Source organism: Mus caroli, unplaced genomic scaffold, assembly GCF_978045245.1.
Source record: "Mus caroli unplaced genomic scaffold, Mus_caroli_1 scaffold_17, whole genome shotgun sequence".
NCBI lineage: Eukaryota > Metazoa > Chordata > Mammalia > Rodentia > Muridae > Mus > Mus caroli.
Window position 1 is genome coordinate 34,440,295 of NW_028227272.1, and position 24,933 is coordinate 34,465,227.

Genomic DNA, 24,933 nt, shown 5'->3' on the forward strand with positions numbered 1-24,933 from the left:
ATCAAAATATAATCTATTTTCAATTAAAAAAATAGAAAAAATGATGCATTCATTGATTGTATGTCTGGAATGTCATCAGTAAACATTTACAGAATAAACAATTTTCAATTAAATAAGTCTCCAACCATGGAGGAAGAAAGAGAAAGTTTAGATACAAACTAAATAAATAAAAATCAGTAAGTTGTCTATAATAGGAATAATGACTAATAAAATTAGGATGAAACCATTTATATATGTAGTTGTAATTTTGAAATATTTTTTTAAAGACCTACAAACAAAGGTTATATTTAGTGTCATTGAACAACTTATTTTCCAGTATGTAAAGTACTTGGTAAAAGAAAACTGTATTAATACCTTGGAATAAGTTTATATAATCCTTACTAATATCAGGATACTATTAATAAATTTTAATGTTTATGTAAAACTACAGACATTACCACTGTTAGAATTCTATTAGGAGACTAGAGCTGATGTCATTAGTTTTTGTTGTAGCTCTGACAACAAACTCCCATCAGAATTTAGTATTAAAGAACAAATTTGTTTACATACCTAAGAACTTTTATGTTTGTTCTGTGACTGAAGCTGCCAACGTATCTATTTTCAAAGTATCTTTTAAAATATATCAGTGGGAAATATGTTTATACATACCAAAAAATGAGATCTAAATTGTTAGTATTGTTTTTTACAAATAACCTACTTGCTCGCCCCACCCCCCTCTCAAATCCCAAGTTACAGCTTCACTGCTCTAAGAAATGTATGCCAAGATCCTAAACCAATAGCACAGTTTGGCTTCTATCTAAACCACTGTGTCTAAAGAATGACTGCAGAATCTTGGGGGATCCCCCAAATAAATTCCAAGCTCCTTTATAAACAAGAGATTATGCCTTTAATTTTCAGTCTTTCACAAAGCTTAAGGCTATGATTAAATATCCAGGATTTTAAGTCCAACATTGTCTGTATATAAGCAGTATTTTTAAAACATTTATATAAAAATATAGTTATGATAGATTTAATAAATTAAATAAAATTCTTGAAATAATTTTTAAATCAATACATAGTTATCTCTGTATTTGGTGGTAATATTTCAATTTTCCGTACAAATGAAGGACCATAAAAATTCTCAGTAACTACTATTATCATTTTTTCTCACTGATGAGAAATCCCAAATAGCTTTGGGATTGTCACCATATGCTAAAGTGATAGAAAATAATGAGCCCTCATATTTTTGACACAAAACAGAAGAGATGTTACACATGCCAACATTGGCTAAGCCTACTCTGAAAGCAGATTCTCTACTACTTAATTATAAACTACTCAAGGTCAAAGATTTTGTTTTTCTTAACAGTTCAACACACATAATGAGTAACTTATTTAAATCAACTGTTAATTTTCAAAAATACCTAAGATTCATAAGTGAAGTGTTTTTTTTTTAATTGTGCCTTGTAGATTGAACATATACTATGTGAATTTGAATTTGTACTACTTAAACTTAACAGAGAAGTACCTTTTCAAAATATGAAGGAATTAAATTCAAATTAAACTCAGGCCAGTGAGATGTCTCAGCAGGCAAATACACTTGCTGCCAAGACTGGCAACCTAAGTCTAATAATGCCCAACACCTAAATGGTGGCACAGAATAACCAACCCAAGCTGTGTGATGCCGTCCACGTGCACAAATAAATGTGATAATTCTTTAATTAAAAATGAAAGGCACCTTTTAGAATGTTTTTATATCCCATAGTTTCTCTCATATCACATCATTATGTATTAGAGAAGAAATAAAAATGCAATCATACTTGTAATAAGCAAGCGATCAATAAACCCCTAAAAGACATTCAATTCTATCTGTTTATTACTCAATAAAAAGACGCAGAACTGAAGGATTCTAAAATCTCTATTACAACCAGACAGTTCTGTACAAAATTTGTACTATTAGTTGTTTCTTCTTTTCCAATTTTAGATGATTTTAGCATCTGTCTTATATGTTTAATCTCTGTTCAGAGATCTATAAGCAACTTGGATGTCATCAAAATTCTTGTTTCAATACGTAATACACCTTGGATATATTATTCTTCCTTCACCTTCACCTTGAGAAATTATTCTCAATTAGTCCCAATAAATTATAAACTTCATAGTCTTACATTTCTAAACTCCTTCAAAAACTAAACTTTGGCAATTGTTCGATTCACCCAGGGTATCTTTTCTAGATATTAAGCCCATAATATCTCTCTTACTACAATAGCATTTCCAATTAAACTCTACTCATCTGAAATTTATTTTCTTTCTAGCTACACTAATTTTTCCCTCCCTAGGCCATTTAGCATCTCAGCATTCTATAACTTAATATTCTACAACTTACTCCTGTATCATGCTTGAAAGAAATAGACATATTGGATCCATTTTGTGTATTTAAATATCTAGCAATCAATCAAATGCCTTTGAGATTAAAGATCTTTCTCATTGTTAGACAATAAAATGGAAATTGGTCATCATAAAATATGTTTCAGCCCTGAAAAAAAAAAAAAAACACTTTTAAATTACCAAAAGTAGAGATACATGCCTATAATCCCAGCATTCTAGAAGCTGTGGCAGAATGATTGTGTATTCAAGGCCACCCTGAGATACATAGTAAAACACTATAAAAAACAAAGAATTTTTTTAAAAATTAAAGCTATAAACTAAAATCATTCTTCCAATTTTATCTATATGTTTACTTGAATGTACAATGGGAACCATAGTCAACTTTAAAATACATAATATACCATTATTTCTACTTTTCTTTCTCATAAGTGTATTTCTTTAAAGGAGTTCTTGATTGAAACAGACTACTTATATGCGTATTTATGATGCTAGACTACTAAATATGATTTAGCCATATTTCCCCATGAACATACTTGTATTTCAACCAGCCTGTTAAAATATCTTATACAATTGTTAGTATAAATATAAATCATTTTCAACCATTTCAGTATTCTCATTTTATTTATTTATTTATTTATTTACTTACTTTAATTTTATTGAGATAGGGTCACTTTATGTAGTGCTGGTTGTTCAAGAACTCACTAGGTAGACTGGGCTGGCCTTAAACTCCCAGCGTTCTGACTGCTTCACTTCTCAAGTGCTGGGATTAAAGGCATGAGTCTCATTTTATTTTCTTTAAATGGTACCTCCTTATCCTCCAGAAATAGGAGAAAGGACATTGTGAACCTTTGCTACAACTAGGTTATAAATGTGCAGCGTACTTACAGAAACATAACTTTTGTATTCTATCAAAGAAGACATCCCATATATCAGCCTTTTTGTTGCTAGTCACAATGAACTACTACATTAGAAACAACAATACTTTTCTTCAGAATCACCACCCCCCGAGACAAATGTTACCACATGTTTGCTATGTACCAGGCACAGTAAGAAATATCTCTTTTAATTTTCATGAATTTTTATTGCCTGGTGTCATAAGTGAATGGAAAAACTGGAGCTTAGAAAGGTTGATTAATTGTCCAAGGTCACTAAACCACAAAACCACAACATAGTTTGACTAATAACTTCAAGGCTGCATGGCTTTTCAATTCTTTAACTCTATCTTAAAAATGAAAGAGTGTCCTGATTTGTCCCATACAAATGTAAGATTGGGACAGAAAGGGCTTGAAAAGCCTTAAATTAGCATGACTTCAACATGAGGTAGAGAGTCAAGATTTCCCACTAAATTGAATGACAAGATAAAAAGCAATTGAGCACTTCACTATTGAGTGTAAATGAGATCAAGTGATCTCATGTACCTCAAATTTCTATTTTAAATAAAGAGTAAGTCTAGATTACAGACACCTATATTAGTACTTCTGATTTTTGATAGAGAATTTACACACAAAAAAGGTCATTCTAGATGAGCTAAACACCTTTGAAAATAAACTTTTCTCTTCTCAGGGTCACTCTGGAATACAGTCAATCAGATTAGACTAGGAAGAATATTTGATCCACATTTACCCAAAACAGCTCTTACAACATTGATACTAAAAACTTGGAGTATGAAAAACAACTAACTCTTCTCTCCCAGCAGCTTTAAATTGCCAATTGGGCCTCTGCTAGAAGTGATACTTCATGTCTTCTTCATGTTTCTAACTCATTGTAAAACTTAAGGCAGACCAATCACAAAGGAACTCACACAATATGTACTCACAGATAAGTGGATATTAGCCCAGAAACTTAGGATACCCAAGATATAAGATACAATTTGCTAAACGCATGAAACTCAAGAAGAACAAAGACCAAAGTGTGTCTTTGCCCCTTCTTAGAATTGGGAGCAAAACACCCATGGAAGGAGTTACAGAGACAAAGTTTGGAGCTGTGACGAAAGGATGGACCATCTAGAGACTACCATACTCGGGGATCCATCCCATAATCAGCTTCCAAACGCTGACACCATTGCATACACTAGCAAGATTTTGCTGAAAGGACCCAGATATAGCTGTCTCTTGTAAGACTATGCCGGGGCCTAGCAAACACAGGAGTGGATGCTCACAGTCAGCTATTGGATGGATCACAGGGCCCCCAATGGAGGAGCTAGAGAAAGTACCCAAGGAGCTAAAGGGATCTGCAACCCCATAGGTGCAACAACATTATGAACTAACCAGTACCCCCGGAGCTTGTGTCTCTAGCTGCATATGTATCAAAAGATGGCCTAGTTGGCCATCACTGGAAAGAGAGGCCCATTAGACATGCAAACTTTATATGCCCCAGTACAGGGGAATGCCAGGGCCAAAAAGTGGGAATGGGTGGGTAGGGGAGTGGGGGGGGGAGGGTATGGGGGACTTTTGGGATAGCATTGGAAATGTAATTGAGGAAAATACGTAATAAAAAATATTTTTTAAAAAGTTAAGGCAGAAAGCAGAAAATGCAAGATTATACTGCTTTAACTCTTCTCAGTGAAGTCAAGCAATGTAACTTTTAACGTATTTTTCCCTTTCTCATTTCACTTCAGATACCTCAAAGGACATTTCAAATGCCACTTTCCTGAACCACTCATCAAAATCAAACAGTATCCTTGATAATAACTGAAAACTAAATTTCTACTTAACTTTTTTCAATCAAATTTTTTCCTCTGAACAGTCTAATCAACTCTACTCTGGATGAGAACACGTGCTGTCTATGAAGCAGAAAGTTTACCAAGATATTTTACATTTAATAAATACAAAAGTAGTATTGCTTGCTTGACTGCCTTTGGTTATTGCTGATGAGTGCATCTATCCTATTTAATTTTCTTTCAAAACAATCATTTTAACCCTATAATCACAAAAGAATCTTGGAAAATATGTCACACCATTTTAAAGACTATAAAAATTATATATAAATATTCCAGGATGAAATTGCTAAATATAAAGATGACATTCGTTGCTTTGTTAACACAAAAAGGCAAAAGAACTGTGCGAAGGCATTTGTTGGCTACAAATTAGCATTCAAGGGCTAAAGATGTAGGTGAGTGGCAGAGTACTCGTCTAGCAGGTAGGAGACCTTGAGCTCAATCTCCAGCACCAGAAAAAAAAAATGGAAAAAATATGACTGACATTAACAAAAGGATTTTGGTATGGTTAGGGGAAACATTTATCATATTGGATTAAATATCATGAGCCATTTATTAAAATAGAGGTATAGCTACATCTCAATTCATTGTAATAGTGATTCTTCTCATTGCTGTTTTTATAACATTTCACAGGAAGCAGAGAGAAATGAAAAGTGATACCCCACTCACTTTTCCTTTTTCTCCTTTAATTTAGTCCAGGATGCCAGCTCATGTAATGGTGCCAGCCAGTTTCACAGGAGGTCTTCCCACCTCTGTTAGACTTCTCTGGAAACGCCCTCATATACAGCCCCTGAGTTGTGTCTACTAGGTGATCCTAAATCCAGCCAGATTGACAATGAAAATTAATCATCACTCTCAAACACATAAGATGGCAAAACAATTAATAGATAACCATTGATCTTTATGTCTTTGAGCTTGGTTTCTATAGTTCTAAAAGGCAAATGGTGTACAAATAAATGCATTAGTGGGATAAAACTCAATATCAATATATGCTTTATATTTATTTAAATCTGGCTGCCTACATTTATTTCCCCATTTGTGCTTTCTGGTAAAGATTCAGAATCCTTTCTTCCAGCTTTTCAAATGCACTGTATATTATCAGTTATGTATAGCACCTTCCTTCACATTGAAACATTCTCTCCTTGAGGGAGAGGCAAGGTCATAGAAACTGGATGTAAAGAAAATGGCACAGTTCTGGGACAATGGAAACTTGCAAGATTCTCCAAGACCTTACCCAGCTTTGTATTGACTAAATAACTGCGGGAAAGGAGACTCTGAACAGTCCTCCTACCGAGAGGAACCTCTTTTGACCTATAGAGCTGTCTGCAAGTTGTGCAAAATGCTCCATGGACATAGCTTTCTCCAGTTATCACCATTATTGAAGTAGGCTTTTTGGTTAGTACAATCATTACTTAGGTCTGCTTAGCTCTGCTTTCTCGAGTAGCCATGGTGTATTGTCTTTCTCCAGGAAGAGTCTCTTACACATGTACACACCGTACTATACAACAGCCCACTAGAGCAACCTTTTCCTACCTATAATACAGTAACTATTGATTAACCTTCCCCTATCCCTTCCTTTCTGCTCTCCCAGCCTCTGGTAATCATCGTTCTACTCTCAAATTCTATAGATCAACTGCTTCATGCTCTTCATGTGATTGAGATCTCACAGTACTTTTCTTCCTATACTTGACCTGTCAGCAAAAGTGATGGTCTCAGTCACATCCATGATGTTGGAAATTATAAGATTTCATTCTTTTGTAACTTACTGGTTTTAAGGCATATATCCAGAAGATGTTCCAACTGGTAATAAGGACACATGCTCCACTATGTTCATAGCAGCCTTATTTATAATAGCCAGAAGCTGGAAAGAACCCAGATGTCCCTCAACAGAGAGATGGATACAAAAAATGTGGTACATTTACACAATGGAGTACTACTCAGCTATTAAAAAGAATGAATTTATGAAATTCCTAGGCAAATGGATGGACCTGGAGGGCATCATCCTGAGTGAGGTAACAAAATCACAAAGGAACTCAAATGATATGTACTCACTGCTAAGTGGATATTAGCCCAGAAACTTAGTATACCGGAGATATAAGATACATTTTGCAAAACACACAAAACTGAAGAAGAACAAAGACCAAGGTGTGGACACTTTGCCCCTTCTTAGAATTGGAAACAATCACCCATGGAAGGAGTTACAGAGACAAAGTTTGGAGGTGAGACAAAAGGATGGACCATCTAGAGACAGCTATATCCAGGGATCCATCCCATAATTAGCCTCCAAACAATGACACCATTGCATACACTAGCAAGATTTTGCTGAAAAGACCCTGATATAGCTGTCTCTTGTGAGACAGGGCCGGGGCCTAGCAAACACAGAAGTGGATGCTCACAGTCAGCTATTGGATGGATCACAGGGCTCCCAAGGAAGGAGCTAGAGAAAGTATCCAAGGAGCTAAAGAGATCTGCAACCCTATTGTTGGAACAACATTATGAACTAACCAGTACCCCGGAGCTCGTGTCTCTAGCTGCATATGTATCAAAAGATGGCCTAGTCGGCCATCACTGGAAAGAGAGGCCCATTGGACATGCAAACTTTATATGCCCCAGTACAGGGGAATGCCAGGGCCAAAGAGTGGGAATGAGTGGGTAGGGGAGTGGGGGGGGGGGGAGGGTATGGGGGACTTTTGGGATAGCATTGGAAATGTAATTGAGGAAAATACATAATAAAAAAATATTTAAAATAAAAAAGATATAGATAGATAGGTAGATAGATGATAGATAGATAGATAGATAGATAGATAGATAGATAGATAGATAGATAGAATACACACACATGCACACGCACAGACACACATACACACACACACTGCCTCATCCTTGCTACTGTGAATAATACCACAGTGAACACTAGAGTGTGGAAATCTCTTCAATATATTTGTAGCATACAAAAATATAGTTTAATGACTTATTGTACAATATACAAAGGCTGAACAAATAAAATAGTATCTGACTCAGAACTTCTATAACAATTAGCTGAGGAAACTAAAGCCCATCCTTACAACAACCAATCCAAGAACTCAAACCACAAGCTCCTCTGTAATGAGCCCAAAGTAATAAACCAGTAGTCAGTGACTACCAGATCCCCTAAGCTTTGCAGCTTCCTCCCCACAGCACTTATAATTTAATACTTATAAAAGTTAGATGTGTCCCATACAAACCACATATGCTATCTCAATTTTACTTAGCCTGCAAATAACTTTCCACGTCATTGTATCCGAAACCTGCCTTTTTCTTCTTCTTCTTCTTCTTCTTTTTATTTTTTCACTACAAAGTTCTTCCACTGGCATACCTGCTTTTCATCCTCAGCTGCATGCAACTGATATTTGTCGAGTCCCTTGTTATTGCGATCTCTAAATATAGCAATCTTTTTTTATTATCTGAATGGTGTTCTTTTTAAATTAAAAAAGACCTACTTTTTAAAAGTACTAAAATGGATCTAAAATTCAATAACTGTTGCCTATATTTAAGTGTTTGAAATATAGATAATTTGTATTTTCTATCTATCTTGCTGTATTTTTGACATTGAGCATGTCAATATAAAAAAATATAATTTCCAAAAAAGATTGGTGAACTACTACTTGCAAATAAAAGGGAACAAATTACTGGTACATTTAACAGCACAGATAAATTTTTAAACTGTGTTGTATGAAAGGCACTTATATTCATGTTCTACATATCTGATTCTACTTATATAAACTTCAATAAAAAATAAAGCTACAATGAAAAGTCAATTCAGATGATTCTAGAAAGGGGTACAAGTGGAAAAATGATTATAGAAAGATGGGAAATTTAAGACTATTTAAGAAATCCTACATTTTATGTTGCCCGATAACTACAGAGATATAAAGAACATAAAATGTCAAATTCATTGAATAGAATATTAAAATCTGTGAAGTATATACTGTATAAATTATACCTCAGACACTTCCCTCTCTCTCTTCTACTCTAGTGTTATTTTTAGCTGACAACTCCCAATATTTAATGCTTGATATTTCTCTTTTGCTCCAAACTTTTTAATCTATAACTTTTCCTCAGGATGAAATAATCAGTGTGGAAAAATGAAAAACCAAAATAAAATTATAGCAAATGTATGATCCTGATTTTAGTTTTGTTTTGTTTTTCAAAACAGAGTTTCTCTGTGTAACAGCCCTGGCTGTCCTGGAACTCACTTTGTGGACCAGGCTGGCTTCAAACTCACAGACATCTACCTGCCTCTGCCTCCTATGTGCTGGGATTAAAGGCATGTGCCACCACACTTGGCTATGATGCTGCTTTCTATGATGATAGAAATTATTGCATTAGTAATATTAGATCAAAAACATTAATGATTCACTGAGCAAATAGTTTAAATCATTTGCAGTCCTTTCAAAGGAGGTTATTATGTGAAAAAGAAACTATGAATCAAAGAGTTATTTTCTGTGTCAATGATCTCAAAAAATCATTAGACTCACTTAAGGGAGTGAAATCATGACCAAAAAAAAGGTTTTAGACATCTTTTAGGTTCTCTCATTTGGGGATAAAAGAACTTTTAAGCAAGAGAATATACATGAAAATCAAGGTGACCAAAGGACATAGAGGAAACGTGCAAATAAACTATAAGATGCTTCAAAAAGAGCAGAAGCACCAAGGAGGACAGAGGGAGGTCAGCAGCAAATAACTTGATCCATTATAAAACAAGAGGGAATTCCATAACAAATAGAAAATAAATAGTGACATATGGCATGAGTTGTTAATTTCAAAAATATATAATGGTTTATGCAGGGGTGCTTGTCTCTCTCAAATCTATTTAAAGAAAAAAAGCTTGCTCAATTAAAATGCCCCATAGAAGATCCTCGTCTTATAAAAAGAGCAACTCAAAGTGAGGAAAGAAACTTTTATTATAAAGTCTGAAACTTTGAAACACTAGGAAACCTGTAGCAATGGCAAGCAACTTACTGAATACGATTCCATTAGCTCAGGAAATAATAGCCCGAATCAACAAATGGATTGTATCAGCTCTGGAAGGTCTTACACGGCAAAGGAAACAAAGACAACCTCCAAAACAGAGAGAAAAATCCTTGCCAGCTATTCTTTTGACAGAAGATTAATAGCTAGACTGCATAAAGAACTCAAAAAACGCCAAAGAAACAGGCACAGCTGGGGGTGTTGATGCATAACAGAGTGCTTACCCAGCATTATGAGGCCATGACTTTAACACAAGGACCATCAAAAACAAAAACAAAAAACAAACCAGACTCTTGTCAAAAGAATAAAAATGACCAACAACAATATGAAAAATGCTCAATATCTTTAGCTATTAGGAAAATACAAATCAAAGCTACACCGAGATTTCAGCTCACCCCAGTAGAATGACTATTATTAAGGACACAAGAAATCAATCTCTCTCTCTCTCTCTCTCTCTCTCTCTCTCTCTCTCTCTCTCTCTCTCTCTCTCAATCTCTCTCTCTCTCACACACACACACACACACACACATATTTTTAAGGTTAGTACACAAAGTAATGTGCTTAATCATACATATCTATACATACATGTATGCAATATACTTGTATATATGTGTATATAATACATATATGTATGTGATATACATATACACATATATGGCACATAAGAGTGATGATGAAGTCCATTACTCTGCGCACTAACCTTAAAAAGAAAAGAACTCCTATACACTGTAGTGTTGTAAATTAGTTTAATTACTATGGAATCAACATGGAAATTTCTTTAAAAACTAAAAATGAACTATGCCATACCATACAGCTGTACCATTCCTTCATATATGCCTAAAGGAATAAAAAGACAGCATATTATCTGCTTGTCTATGCTTATTGGACATTATACAAAACAGTAAAATTTGGGGATGAACCTAGAAGCCTATGAATAAGTGAATGGTTAAAGAAAATGTGATATAGACACACAGTAAAATATTCTGAATCAATCAGGATGGTTCACAACATACTCGTTATAGGAAGATGAATGTAGCCAGAGAACATATTAGACAAAATAAGATATTTTCATGGTTTCTCTCGTGTGGAGTATAAAAAGAGAGTGAGATGACATCAAAGCAGAAGGGGACTATCAAAGAGACAAAATGTGTTGAATTAAGGAAGGGAAAGGGCCATAAAGTCGTAAGTGGTATCAAAATGTTACATGCCAGTGGGTCTCGACCTGTGGAGCACAGCCTCTTTGGCAGACCTTTATCTCCAAAAATAGCCACATCACAGTTCATAACAGTAGCAAAATTACAGTTATGAAGTAGCAACAAAAATAATTTTATGGTTGGGGAGTCACAACAACCTGAGGAACTGTATTAAAGGGCCAAGCAATAGGAAGGTTGAGAATCACTGTTATATGCAAATATGAAATAGTCACAGTGAGATCTATTACTCTGTATACAGAGAGAGAGGGAGAGAGGGAGAAATGATAAAGGGAAAAGCAATTTTAGGAGCAGGAAGTGGGTAAAGAGGAACAGCCAGAATACCTACAGAAAATACATTGTCATATGAAAATTTATTTTTAAAGTATTTGGTAGAGAGTGAGACATAAACCTATGCTGCTTACATAATAAATGATGTCACCTTCCCACTGACTCACAGAATCACTCTCTACCAGGGATCCCACAGCCACCACAATTGGCTAGGACTCAGAGTCCACAGTATCAGCCAAAGAAAGGAATATCCACCCAACAAAGATGAAACCAGATATCTACACAAAGAAACTCTTCAAATGATGTAATTCCAGATGCCTAGACCTCACTGCAGAAACACAAACATGAACAAACAAGGTAATATGCCTCCTCTGGAAGCCAGCAACTCCTTTGCAATAGGCCTTGACAAGAGCAATTTTGCTGAAACATGAGACAAGGACTTCAAATAACAATTTTGACTATGTTCCAGGAACTTAAAGAGGATATAAATAAAAACGCCTTAATGAAGACGGTGAGAATACAAACAGTTAAATGAAATAATAAAAACAACTCAAGATATGAAAGTAGAATTTAACAACAACAAATAGAATCACTAAAGAAAACTTAAATTGGAATTAAATTTAAAAATGAATAACTCGGAACATCAACCAAAAAAATCTCAGGCATGTTCAACTCTCATCAGAAAAAAACTTCTTTCTGTAGTTGGGAATTAACACCTCTAGAGAACCCCAACCAGACAACATTTAAAGATAAACTCAGTCTTAAATGGGATGTCTTTATCTAACCCCTCCCCTCAAGGCTCAAGGATCTGTGCAGGATATGTGGCAGAAAGATTATAGGGCCAAAGGTGGGCCAGAGGTGGTGAATGCCTCTGAGGAAACAGAAAAAAAACCAAGACAGATGCCCAGATGAACTAAGAAACTGTGTCAGCATACACAAGGCCTGTACAGGTTCAAACCAGACAAAATCCTAGCAGTGAGAATGAGAGGCTGACACAAATTCCCTTTCCTGGCCAAGAAGCTATTTGCAATCAGAACATTCAGGGAAAGGGGAAATCAGTTCCCTCCAGGGAGTGTCACTGCACTGTATGGTATATCAGTCACACTCCAGGGCAGGCCCTGTGCCCAGGAGGAGCTGGCCAAGCAAATGCATGTACTGTTTAGTTGTTTGTTGCTTGTTTACTTGTTTGTTACTTGTTTGCTGGGGAGAGTTCATTTTGTTTTGGCCCTTTTTTTTTTCTTGGTCTGACTTTTTTGTTTTGGTTTTTGGTTTTTGTTGGCTTTTTCTTTCTTGTTTTAGAGAGAGGGAATATAACGTTGTGGGTGGGTAAAAAGGTAAGGAAGGGAGGAGTTGAAGGAAAGGTAAGAATATGACCAATTTATAGTGTATCCAAAAAACTTTAATGAAAACAATTTTAAATTCATAAATACATAAATGATGTCACCAAATTAAGCTGCATAGCCACTACAAAGCACAAAAACATTGACTATTACCCCCAAATGTTGGAGCAATTTTAGTTAAGATGGAAAAAAAAATTCAAAAAGAAAAATTGTCACAAGATAGCAGAGAAACAATTTCAGGAACCTTTTGAATAATTATATGATAGGCATAGTGAGCATAGGATTTGTAAATAGAACTTAGTATGTAAAGTATGCTCTTCATCTATGTTCTGGTCATCCTCTAAGGCCACCCAGTTCAGTTCAAGGGTATCTACCCTGTGAGTTGAGCCTTGGGTAGGCTACAGCTTGGAAGAAATCTAAGTTAGAATTAAAGCCGACTTGAACCAATTTGCTATTCTCTGGATCTATAACTTTAAGTGTCCTTTGGGTTTAAGTGTCCTTTTCAAACTTCCTATTGTCTCACTTAAGAGTTTTAAGACTGAGTCTAATCCTCTCCCCTTCTAGTAACATATCTTATGTTAGAAGGTTAATATTATTGCATATAAACTGAAGATTCTATCCTACTTTAACTAACATTGGCATGAAATTAACATCTTGTTAGGAGCTAATATATATCTTCATTGTAAATAAAACTATGTTTTATAATGACGGTTCTGTAAACTTATCTAATACCAAATAAAGTGAGAATTGTTAGAGAAAATCACAATTTTTCCATATATTTTTGTTGTTATGCCAGTGACATTAGAAATTTGACACTTTCCCCAAATAAAGGCAGTGAAATTAGTTTGCTGTCAGGAAATTTGATTGGATTGCTTAGTGTTCAATCTAACGTGTTTGTTGTGAATTGACTAAAAACATGACCATTTGAAATTTTTGATTAGTATAGGAATTTGAGAAGCCGTGTTGAGTCTGGGGGAGATGTTTACAGTGAGTGGACATCTAAGTAGGTAGAAAATGTAAAATAAGTATCAGGTTCACGGGAGAACTGATGTGAACAAAGGCTCAAACTTTCTTTGAAAACCTATTACATTTTTCTGTTTCCTAGCATGCTCAGCAGAACCTACTCCATAGTAGCATCACAAAACAATAGAACTGCTCTGCTCAGATGGACTTATACTTCCCAACCCCTTCAAGGATATCACTGCATTTAGAAGGCCATTTCAAAAATCAAAAACTTCATCTTGTAGTACAATGAATTATCAGTTGACAATTTAATGCCTTCAAAAGAACTGAAATCATACGCTCCTTTTTATGCAGAAGTCCAGGACAGTATCAAAGGTAATTTTGACTAGTAAATCAACTCCTTAAAAAAAACAAAAAAACAAAAAAAACAAAAAACAAAAAACAACCATTTCCACATTTAGTTGACTAGCTGAGAATAATACATATCATGATCATTTTTCAAATTGTACCTAAAAGTAAAGGCTCCTTTCAAATGTCAAAATGTCAAAATATCTTCTTGCCCATCCCTTAAGTAACCATTTATTTTTCATTTAATGATCTGTCTTCCTAATTATCACAGTGAGTCTATAGGATACATTTTTTCGTTTTATATTTTATTGTTTACAGTCAACTTCTTTAGATCCTTTAAATGTAACTTCTGTCTTTGGTCATCAAAAAGTTAATCATTCAGCATTACCCAAACACTTAGGAAAAATTCTACAACATACTTAGTAAATATTTTAAAATACTAGCATTTTACACATTTTGAAAGATTGCCCCTTCAGGCATTAAAAAATAAATTAAGAAACATTATCCCTTTCAAAAAACTTTTTAAAAAGCATCACTACAGATAAGAAACTTTAGTAAAAACATTTTGATGTTTAGGGATAAATTTTTCAATTTTCTCTTATTAGAAAAAGTTTATATAAGATACAATTTGTTAAATGCATGAAACTCAAGAAGAACAAAGACTAAAGTGTGGACACTGTGCCCCTTCTTAGAATTGGGAACAAAACACCCATGGAAGGAGTTACAGAAATAAAGTTGGGAGCTGTGACGAAAGGATGGACCATCTAAAGACTGCCATATCCAGGGATCCATCCCATAACCAGCTTCCAAACGCTGACACCATTGCATACACTAACAAGATTTTGCTGAAAGGACCCAGATATAGCTGTCTCTTGTGAGACAATGCCGGGGCCTAGAAAACACAGAAGTGGATGCTCACAGTCAGCTATTGGATGGATCACAGGGCCCCCAATGGAGGAGCTAGAGAAAGTACCCAAGGAGCTAAAGGGATCTGCAACCCTATAGGTGGAACAACATGATGAACTAACCAGTACCCCAGAGCTCTTGACTCTAGCTGCATATGTATCAAAAGATGGCCTAGTCGGCCATCACTGGAAAGAGAGGCCCATTGAACTTGCAAACTTTATATGCCCCAGTACAGGGGAACGCCAGGGCCAAAAAGTGGGAGTGGGTGGGTAGGGGAGTTGGGGGGGGGGAGTGTATTGAAGACATTTTGGATAGCATTGGAAATGTAAATGAGAAAAATACCTAATAAAAAAATTAATTCTCAAAAAAAAAAAAAAGAAAAAGTTTAAATGTAAAGACTTTAACAAAGGAAAGTATATCATACTTTTATTGGATATGTATATGTTATTTAGAGATGTTAGGCATCTTTTAATTTGTTTGACTTTTTAATGATTTATTTATTTATATTTTATGTGCATTGGTGTTTTGCCTGTATGCATGTCTGTATGAAAGTATCAGAACCCGAGCCGGGCGTGGTGGCGCACGCCTTTAATCCCAGCACTCGGGAGGCGGAGGCAGGTGGATTTCTGAGTTCGAGGCCAGCCTGGTCTACAAAGTGAGTGCCAGGACAGCTAGGGCTACACAGAGAAACCCTGTCTCGAAAAACCAAAAAAAAAAAAAAAAAAAAAAAAAAAAAAAAAAAAAAGAAAGTATCAGAACCCATAGAACTGGAGTTACAGGCAGTTGTGAGCTGCCTTGTGAGTGCCGGGAATTGAACCTGAGTCCTCTGGAAGAGCAACCAGCGCTCTTAACCACTGATCTACCTGCCCAGCCCCAATTTGTCTATTTAATTGATTGGAAGTTTCATGGTTTCATGTATAGCCAGACTGGTCTTGAACTTGTGATGCTCCTGCAACAACCTCAGAAGTTCTATGATTACAAGCATGTGCTTCCACACCTGAATGTGATCATTAAATGCTTATGCAAATGTTTTTACATAACTATAACTTAGCAAATCAATACAACCACTATAGTACTGAAAGTGAATAAATTTAATCCTATGATTTTTTTTTTCTGCAATCACATCTTCAAGTGAAACCAGAAGGATATATGGAAAAATACACAAAACTTCAAGAAATAAGAATTTCACTTACTTACTAGTAAATAATCCTATAGATAAGTATGTAGATTACTTATATAATATTTTAAATTAACTCTTTTAAACATATAAGCAAAACATTATTGACAACACTGTTTTCTTTAGGAACATTAGAAATTCCACACTAAATGAGTTCATTAATCCTATTTGTTAATAATACATGCGCACCAAAGGATCGATTGTGGACACTGTTCTCTATGATGACTTTTAACATGCTTCCTCTATCTATAACCCCTTACTCAAGCATGCCCCTTCACTCTTATGTTCTCAAAATAAGCCAAATGGAAAGTCTAGGATCTAGAACAATCTGGCTTTGATTATTTTTTTAAAACTGGATTTATATTTTGGTTTTTCAGATTCTTAACACCTCAGTTCTGATTATAGCTTGATTATTCCTGATTTTCCCCATCACCATTGTTTTTTATTATCTCTTCTATTTTGAGGGATTACAGTATAATCGTGTCATTCCCCCTTCCTTTCCTACGTCCAAACTGTCACATATATGCCTTCTTGCTCTTTTTTTTCCAAATTTATGGCATCATCCTTCATCAATTTTATGTGTATATATACTCACTAATTTTGAATATTTACACATCTATGCACACACATGAAAACATGCATGTTTTCAGGGCAATCCCTCTTCTACTGTCAATTTTAGTGACATAGTCATGAAGCCACTGTCAGTTGTTGTAGCTGTACCCATAGTAAGTGATCCTAACTTGTATTCTACCAGTTTGTAACTACAGAAGTGGATCAGTGCTTTTCAGGGAATCCTTTACTGATGTTCTCATGCATAAAGATTACAGAAACATGAAGCTACGGCTATGTCCTTGTGTCAATCTCAGTTATGTAACCACACAAGTGAAACCCCATGAAATCAGGAGATGAGAAGACAGTGAAAATCTTGAGAGAGTGATAGTAGGAAGGCATACATCCAGATCTGGATCTCTGAACTCTTCAGAGTTCTAAAAATCCTAACTCACTGTAGCCCATGTATAAACTTCTAATTTATGTCTATTTTCTTGCTTGGAAGAGTCTTCTGTCTTATCTAGTATAAGGATTACAACTATAGATCAGAAATTATACTAGTTACTTATATATTGGCTCTAACACTGTGATCATTCATTTAAAAGCTTTATAAATGTTTATAAACAGTGAATTAACCAATTTAAGAGCTTTTACAAAATTTTAGTGATTATGACATCTGTTAATAGTCATATATTTAGTTTGTCAGTTTTTAAAATTAGATCTGAAACATCTCATGTGCTTGGGATTATCAATCTAATACTTTGAACCATTTCTCTGGGTATTTGGAAACAAAAGTGTTCTTAATACTCTATACAATAAAACCTAAAATAAATTTACTTTATAGCCCCCCACTATTTTTTAAAATTATATACCACATCTATAACGTAGAAGCCCGCTCAATGATTTTCTTTTCTTTCTGTAATAGTTTATTTCACAAAAATATTTTCCCAAGAAATGGTTTAAAATAACATCTACTTTGTTGTGAATAAGGTAATATTTTCCTGTTCCTTTTCATTCATTCACTTACTCAGTAAGAATCTGACTACATTTTACATGGAAAGTGCTGTTCTATACATAATGGATATGTATATTAAAACATAAATGCCTGCCTTTGTGGAGTTTATATTGTAAAGAGAAAAGCAAACAGCACACACGTGCACGACCTTTTACTAATGAGTTACTCTAATAATTACCAAGACAAAGTTATCCTAATGCTAGTAGAGAGTGAAGGAGTTGAGCTGAGCACTGGTCGATGAGGCCCTCTCTGAAATGGTAGCAGACTCAGTACTGAATGGTGTGAAGGAGGCAGATAAAGCAAAAAGAGCAACAACCTAGGAGTCTGGGATGAGGTAGGGAACAGGCTGTTCTAAGTAAAGAATGAATGTAAAAAGCCTTGTGGAAGAAGTTATGGTTGAGAACCAGCAAGAAGGACCAGGTCAGTGAGAGGATGAAAAATATAATGGTCGGAAATAGTTTTTGTCAAGAGGCAGGTGATCTGCAGCTTTAGAAGCTATAGTAGAACTTTAAGTTTGTTTTTCTTATTTGCTGAGACAGGGTCCCATTGTCTATAAATGCCTGGTCTGGAACTCACACAGAGAGATTTGCCTGCCTCTGCCTACCAGGTGCTAGGATTAAAGGTGTCCATCACCATGCCTGGCCTTATTATTTTATTTTTATGAGAAATGGAAAGCCATTTGGAGAATTTGAATAGGAACGGTATATGATTTAAATTATAAAAGGTTTCTCCTACCAGTTAAAAAACAAGATTGTAGGGAGGCCTGAGTGAAATTGGAGAGAACACAGAATGCTATATGGTAGCAGCCCACGCAGGAAATTTGGGGGGCTTTGATCTAGGTAGCGGTATAGAAAGTGAAGAGATGTGATCATATTTAGCATATTTTGAATGAAGAGTTAAGGGAAAGAAATCTGCCTTTTCAACGTCTCCAGATTCCTTAGGAATTTATCATATTGGCTTTTCATGAAATAAAAAAAAAGACTCTAGATGTAAGAACTGAAAAAATAGAGTTGAAATTATTAGCTATGTTGAAAAACCTCAGGATTTAAATTCTCTGACCTCTTAGGTTTTATCAATAGGATTTAAATAGCTCTGCCTTCCTTACATGGCTACTATGAAGGCCCAATAGAATACCTCATAACTGAAATTTCCAAACTAATTTTAGCTTAGTCAACCTGCTAGATTAGCAAGAATTCCATTTCACGGTAAAACATACCCATAAAAACTAGTGGCTCACTGAATGCTAAAATCTAGTAAGTTGCTCTCCAGAGCATCAAATTGAAATGTGGATACATTAACTATAGGATAAAAAATATTATATATAGAAAATATTTAATATATAAATGTGAGTTGATACTAAGCTTGCTTCATAAACATATTATATCACTTGAAAAAAAACCCTAAGGCATTGTGCAAATGAATTTGGAATGGAAGACAAATCCACCCAGAATTTACAGAATTCTAATCAAAGAACCAATACTTAGCAACGGAAAACTATTTGTTATTCACCAAGTGATTTTCAAAGTGGTACACATTTATATGTTTTTCAAATAAATTAAAATGTTTACTACTAAGTATATTTCCAGTGAGAATAAAAGAGAGCACAATCTGCGCTTCTGGTGGACCTGAGTTTGCCAGAACCTACACAAAAGCTTCACAATCGCCTATACGTCCAGTCCCAGTGGATCCAATGCCTCTGTAGACACACACACACACACACACACATACATGAAGATATACATATATACACATAATTTAAAATAAATCTTTGGGCTGCAGAGATGCCTGGCAGGCAGGAACATTGACTGCTCTTCTGGAGGATCCAGTTGGATTCCCAGCACCTACATGGGTGGCTCATAACCATCTGTAAGCCCAGTTCCTTGGAATCCAGTGCCTTCTTCTGGCCTCCATGGGCACAAGACATACAAGTAGTGCATATATACATTTACTTACACACACACACACACACACACAGGAAAACACCCACACAAACAAAATAAAAATGAAAACTGTTTAATACATAATTATTAACAGTATTTTTACCTTATCCTATTTTTAGTTAAGCAACCAGTGATGTATATGATTCCTTCTTCTGTAATGAAGCATACTAGTCGCTAGTTCTCAATATTAACTGTACCTAAGAATCTCCTGTGGGCCTTTTATTTCGTGCCAATCCCTGGGCCTTCTCTTTGGATATTTTGGTTCTTTAACACTGGAAAGAGGCAAGAACTCATTGAGTGCCACTCGTCTGTCAACAGTGGACACTCAAAGCAACTAACTGAGATACAAAAGCAAAACAATGCATTTGCTTTTCAGAGAGTTTACACTGGAAAGGCAGAAACATTGTAAAAGATAAAGTGAGCAGAGGCAGTGGTCAGGACTGGTCTCACAGAGGTTGTCATTAAATTATATCATAAAGGCTAACCGAGAGTTCGCCAATTGTACATATTAAAGGTGGTGGGATAATGATTCTAAAGGAAGTCATGGACGAGCACTACACATGACAACGTGATGCTTTGGAGCAGAATACTATGCCAAGGGAACCAAGGAAATAGATAGAGTTAGGAAGGTAAACAGGACACCTTTCGGAAGAGAACTATATGAAAAATCAAGATTAAAAAGATTACATTTTAATGTATAAAGCAGTGTTTTCAAGATGAGTAATTTTCGCAAAATTCAAATTCAAGAGGAGTAGTTGGTGTATGTTGCGAATAGCTGAGGCAGTGGGTGCTCAAGGGCACATACTGAACCTAAAAGATTTCAATAAACTGAAACGTTAGCCTGTCTCTCTACTCCTGAGCATTTTCCATGTATTATGAAGAACTTGGATTTACATTCCTTAAGATCAACAAATACCCTAGACCTGCCTAAGAGTATTACACAAAACAAAAATTTTTAAAAAGTATTGATTGGCAGTACCACTTGTTATAATTCATCAAATAAACTTAAGCTAATAAAACATCACATTTATTTGTCTTAATTGATTTTACTGGAGGATAACAAAAGACTTTTGTTTCTAGAGAACTACTGCTCTCTGGAAACTAACATAGAATTTGTCCCAAGCAAATCATATTGCATTTGGGTAATCACATTATTACAACAAAATGAAATATAATAAGGTAAAATAAGAAGTGAGGATAGATCAGAATATATTTTCAAGATACAAATCAAGAAAATAAGATGCAATGAATGAGTACTGGGGATGGGAAATGGCACAAAATTCAGAAACACAAATAGGATCGGAGTATTCAGATAGTAGAGGGAGGCTTAGTGAGGAACAAAATCTAGATTTACACTTCAGTTTTAGCCACAATAAAAAGATAAAAGTGTCCAGAAGGCGCTGACTTCTTATCATTCACAATAGAATCTTCTCTGCACACTTGATCAGTAAGCCTAAAGGAAGTCCTCATTCCAATGACAGCTCTAATTTTGCATTTTCCTTAATCCACTTTATATATCCATTATAAACTATGTTACCTATACTATAGTTACATAATCACTTTTTAAATTAACTGTAGTCCTAGTCAAATATACTATTGTGTTTTCCATACTTGGTGTGACTTCAGTACAATTACTACATAGCTAATACAACTGGCTAATCTCATAGTTTATTTGAAACTTATTACCCTAAATATAAAGTATATTATAATGGCTATATTTGTTCTACAACAAACAAGGTATATTTTCAACTTCAAAAATATAAATATTTTATCACCCCTTTCACCCTGTGTATTCTCTTCACCACCTTGTCTTCTCCAATTCTAATAAGCTTTCTTTCATATAAGGAAAATAGAAATATTTATTTTCATACTGCAAATGCAGGAAACAAGGTTCCAAGAAGAAAAACATATCTTGCCTGTGATAATATGGCTGGCAAATGGCAGGGCTTAAAATGTTTTTTTAAAAAACATATTCATAGGCCATTGTCCTTCCTACCATGCCATATGTATCAGACATAGATCATACTTAATTCTGCCACTTGTCATGACCACTCCTTTCTTAAGAAACTTGGAGGTGACTGTGTGGTGCACTTTATTTCCAGCATTTACACATACATACCTCTGAATTTATTTCATTTAAAATTTTCTCTACGTACTTTACAGCCTCTACTGTTCATCATCCATCTGGTTTGAGTCTACCTGCTCTATACTCATTTTATCTCAAATAAAAGTCTATCACATTCATTACTTGAGGGTATTAGGATTTTTTTCAGAATATGGGAAAGGAAATAGAAATAAATAATCAAGATATGATTCTCCTGTGTAGCAATTCAAATTTGGCTTCCAGGGCTCTTTCACATATTTGTTTCAGAACTGCTATTAAGTTCTTCCTTAACTGATATAATATCTATTACTTCATATTGTATTCAAATTTCACACAATTGATTAAATCTATCTAATTCTAAATAAACTTGGGCCTTAAGTAAACTAATAACTATAGATTTGGTTTTTATAATAAACTTTCTAGGAAGAGCTGAGACAATGACTGAAACTTAACCTGATTTTTCTTATTATGTATTTATATTATGTATTCAATCACATTTATAAAACTATATTCATTTATATCATACAAATGACTTAAAGGTGTTTTTTTCTCATATAAGTCATATCAAAATTACACTGAAAGGTAACACCCAAAAAGAGCAATGAAGAAAATATACCATCTCATAAAGTAATACTATAATATCTTTATATAGCAATGTTACATTTTTTTTTTACTATTTCTCATCTTCTTTCCCTGTCCAAAATTCTGCTTGTTTATTGGAAGCTCAAAATCAAAGTATAATGGCCTAAATGCTTTCCTCTGAATCAGAACACGTTGCTTTGCTTTTCTGGGTATCCTGAGTTCTCACAAGCATTGAGCCCATAGGATTTTATGCTTATCAAGGGTCTAAGATCCCTTTTTTTTCTAATATCTAGAATTTTAGAACTGGGCACATTAATCTGTTATCTACTTAATTCTAGCAACATGTTGAGAGCCTTATTCATTTTACACTAGACAGAGAAAAGGAATAACAGTTTCTCAAGATGAAAACCCAGGAAGCCAAATGGCTGTCATTTCTCCTTCAGTTTACTACGTATACACAAATGTATTTTGTCCACTTATTTGGCTTTCACACCTTGGAAATACTACTTTTTGTGTGTCTTTTCCTTCTCTTTAAACTACCATTGTTGCTTATAAACCGATGCCAAAGTTGATATCTAAAGTGTTTTTATTCATTCAAATTGACTTAGTACTAGGCTCTTTGATACTGGCGTCTCAACAATTTCCAGCCCTGCAAATGTATGCGTGTGTGTGTGTGTGTGTGTGTGTGTGTCCTTGTTTCTTCACAACAGTAAAGTAGAAATATAACAGGCCCTAAAGCCAATTCAAAACTTACCTTGCAAATCTGGAAATAGTCTGAAGTCAGGCTTTCCTGAATGTCCTCTCTCGGCAGCCCTGCAGTCCCTCCTGGATGGACGGAGCCACTTCCAGCCCCACCACTGTTACTGCCACTGCTGCTACCACTGCCAGGGGAAGAGGCAGTTAAGCCATCCAAAACTTTTCGGAAATTAAACTTCTTCATTTTAAACACTGTCGAAAAATTAAAAGGAAAAGAGAAGTGGTCACAAACATGGGATTTTACGGGGCAAAAGCCTCTATCTTTTCATTAGTCAAGGCAGGAGTAGCTAGTCCCCATTTTATGAGCATTGGATGTAATCGAGGGGGAAGAGGGGCTCGGGTTTCATGTCCTCACATTTTAACTTTAAAAGGGATATCTTTATAAAATAAAGAGAGCACAACTCCAAGAGCAACAGTATTCCTTCCTTCGCACATCCAGATTTTCAAGGGCTTTATCCCCAGCTGTAGCTATGCTTTATCAGCACTGGGGTAAAAATAAAAGGCAGTGTCATCATCGTCATTAGCATTATATCATCATTATTATACAATCAAACCAGAGCCCAACAGACCAAGACCCTATGGACTGTTCTGAAAGGGGGGCTTTCCTTCTTCAGGGTCAGCTCATAAATTTTTATTATCGGAAAAAGCGATGTTGTAGGGGAACCAGTATTTACTCTTCCACCATGTTTGGGGCTCCCCCCCCCACTCCCATCATCTTCAAAGCTCCCTTTTTCTCAATAGAAACTAGGGGACAGGAAAAAATGGCTTTTTTCCATCCCATATACCCAAAAACCTAGACCCCAAAACATCTGCGGTGACTCACGGCCACAGCCAACGGGAGGGGCGAGCGGGGACCGCCTGCCTCCACCTGTCCCCAGCTCCTCTCTTCTACCCCTCTCCCGCCTCTTGTCTCCCGTGTCCCCTCCCCGCCCGGCTCCCCCTCTGCACAGCAGCGGCTCTCCGGGGGATGTGAGGAGGTGACGCCTGCGGCCCGAGTCCCGCCTCAGCCTGCGGGGCGCGCAGAGCTGGCTCTCTCGCTCCCTCCCAGCCAAGCAGGGTGCTGAGGCTACCACCGCGGGCTACGAGCCCTGGAGCCCTCACAGACAGCGGGGAAGCCACACGCACCTCAGACAGCTGCGCGGGCGCGCTCTCCCTCTTGCACAGGCACACACACACACACACACACACACACACACAGGCGTGCGCACAGGTGTGAGGGCAAGCCGCGATGGGACAGCACGGGTGTCCCTGGGGACCCCAGACTTAGCACCTTCCTCAGACGCCACTAGCCGCCAGCCAGCCCGTGAGGCGGAGGGCGCGGAGGCTGCAGGCTCGCAGGCGGGCGAAGGTCCAGCCCGGATCCGGCCGCTTCTCGGGTCCCTCTGGTCCTGGTGCCTGGCGCTCTCCGAGGTCCTAACCGAGCGGGCGGGTCTGTCTCAGGCTCCGCCCCCGTCGTGGGAGGTAGGCCCCGCCCCAGTCGGCCCGCACCCTCCTCCCTCGCAGACTCTCGCGCCGGGGGCGGGGCACTCTGGGCACCAGAGGGGCGGGACATCCTCTCGCCAATCACAAGCTCCACTGACCTAAGTCTTAGGGATTCCAGGCAGGAAAGAAGTTTGGGGATAGGTCAGAGAAAAAGCCAGTGACAGGAGGAGGGGATCATTTAGGAAAGTAGGTGATGTATTTGA

The 24,933-nt window shown here is 36.3% G+C and overlaps 1 protein-coding gene across 7 annotated transcripts in view; it reads right to left on the minus strand.

The window, feature by feature from the left end:
- The window catches only part of Stxbp5l (syntaxin binding protein 5L), a 307,493-nt gene extending 282,826 nt beyond the window's left edge, over positions 1-24,667 (minus strand). For all 7 annotated transcript variants that reach the window (XM_085832439.1, XM_085832441.1, XM_085832438.1 and 4 more), the window contains exons 1-2: positions 24,519-24,667; positions 23,247-23,440 (exon numbers count right to left, since the gene is read on the minus strand). In XM_085832439.1, the coding sequence (XP_085688565.1) occupies positions 23,247-23,432 (186 nt within the window). In that variant the 5' untranslated portion in view covers positions 23,433-23,440; positions 24,519-24,667. The remainder of the gene's footprint in view (positions 1-23,246; positions 23,441-24,518) is intronic.
- Between the last annotated feature and the right edge of the window lie 266 nt (positions 24,668-24,933).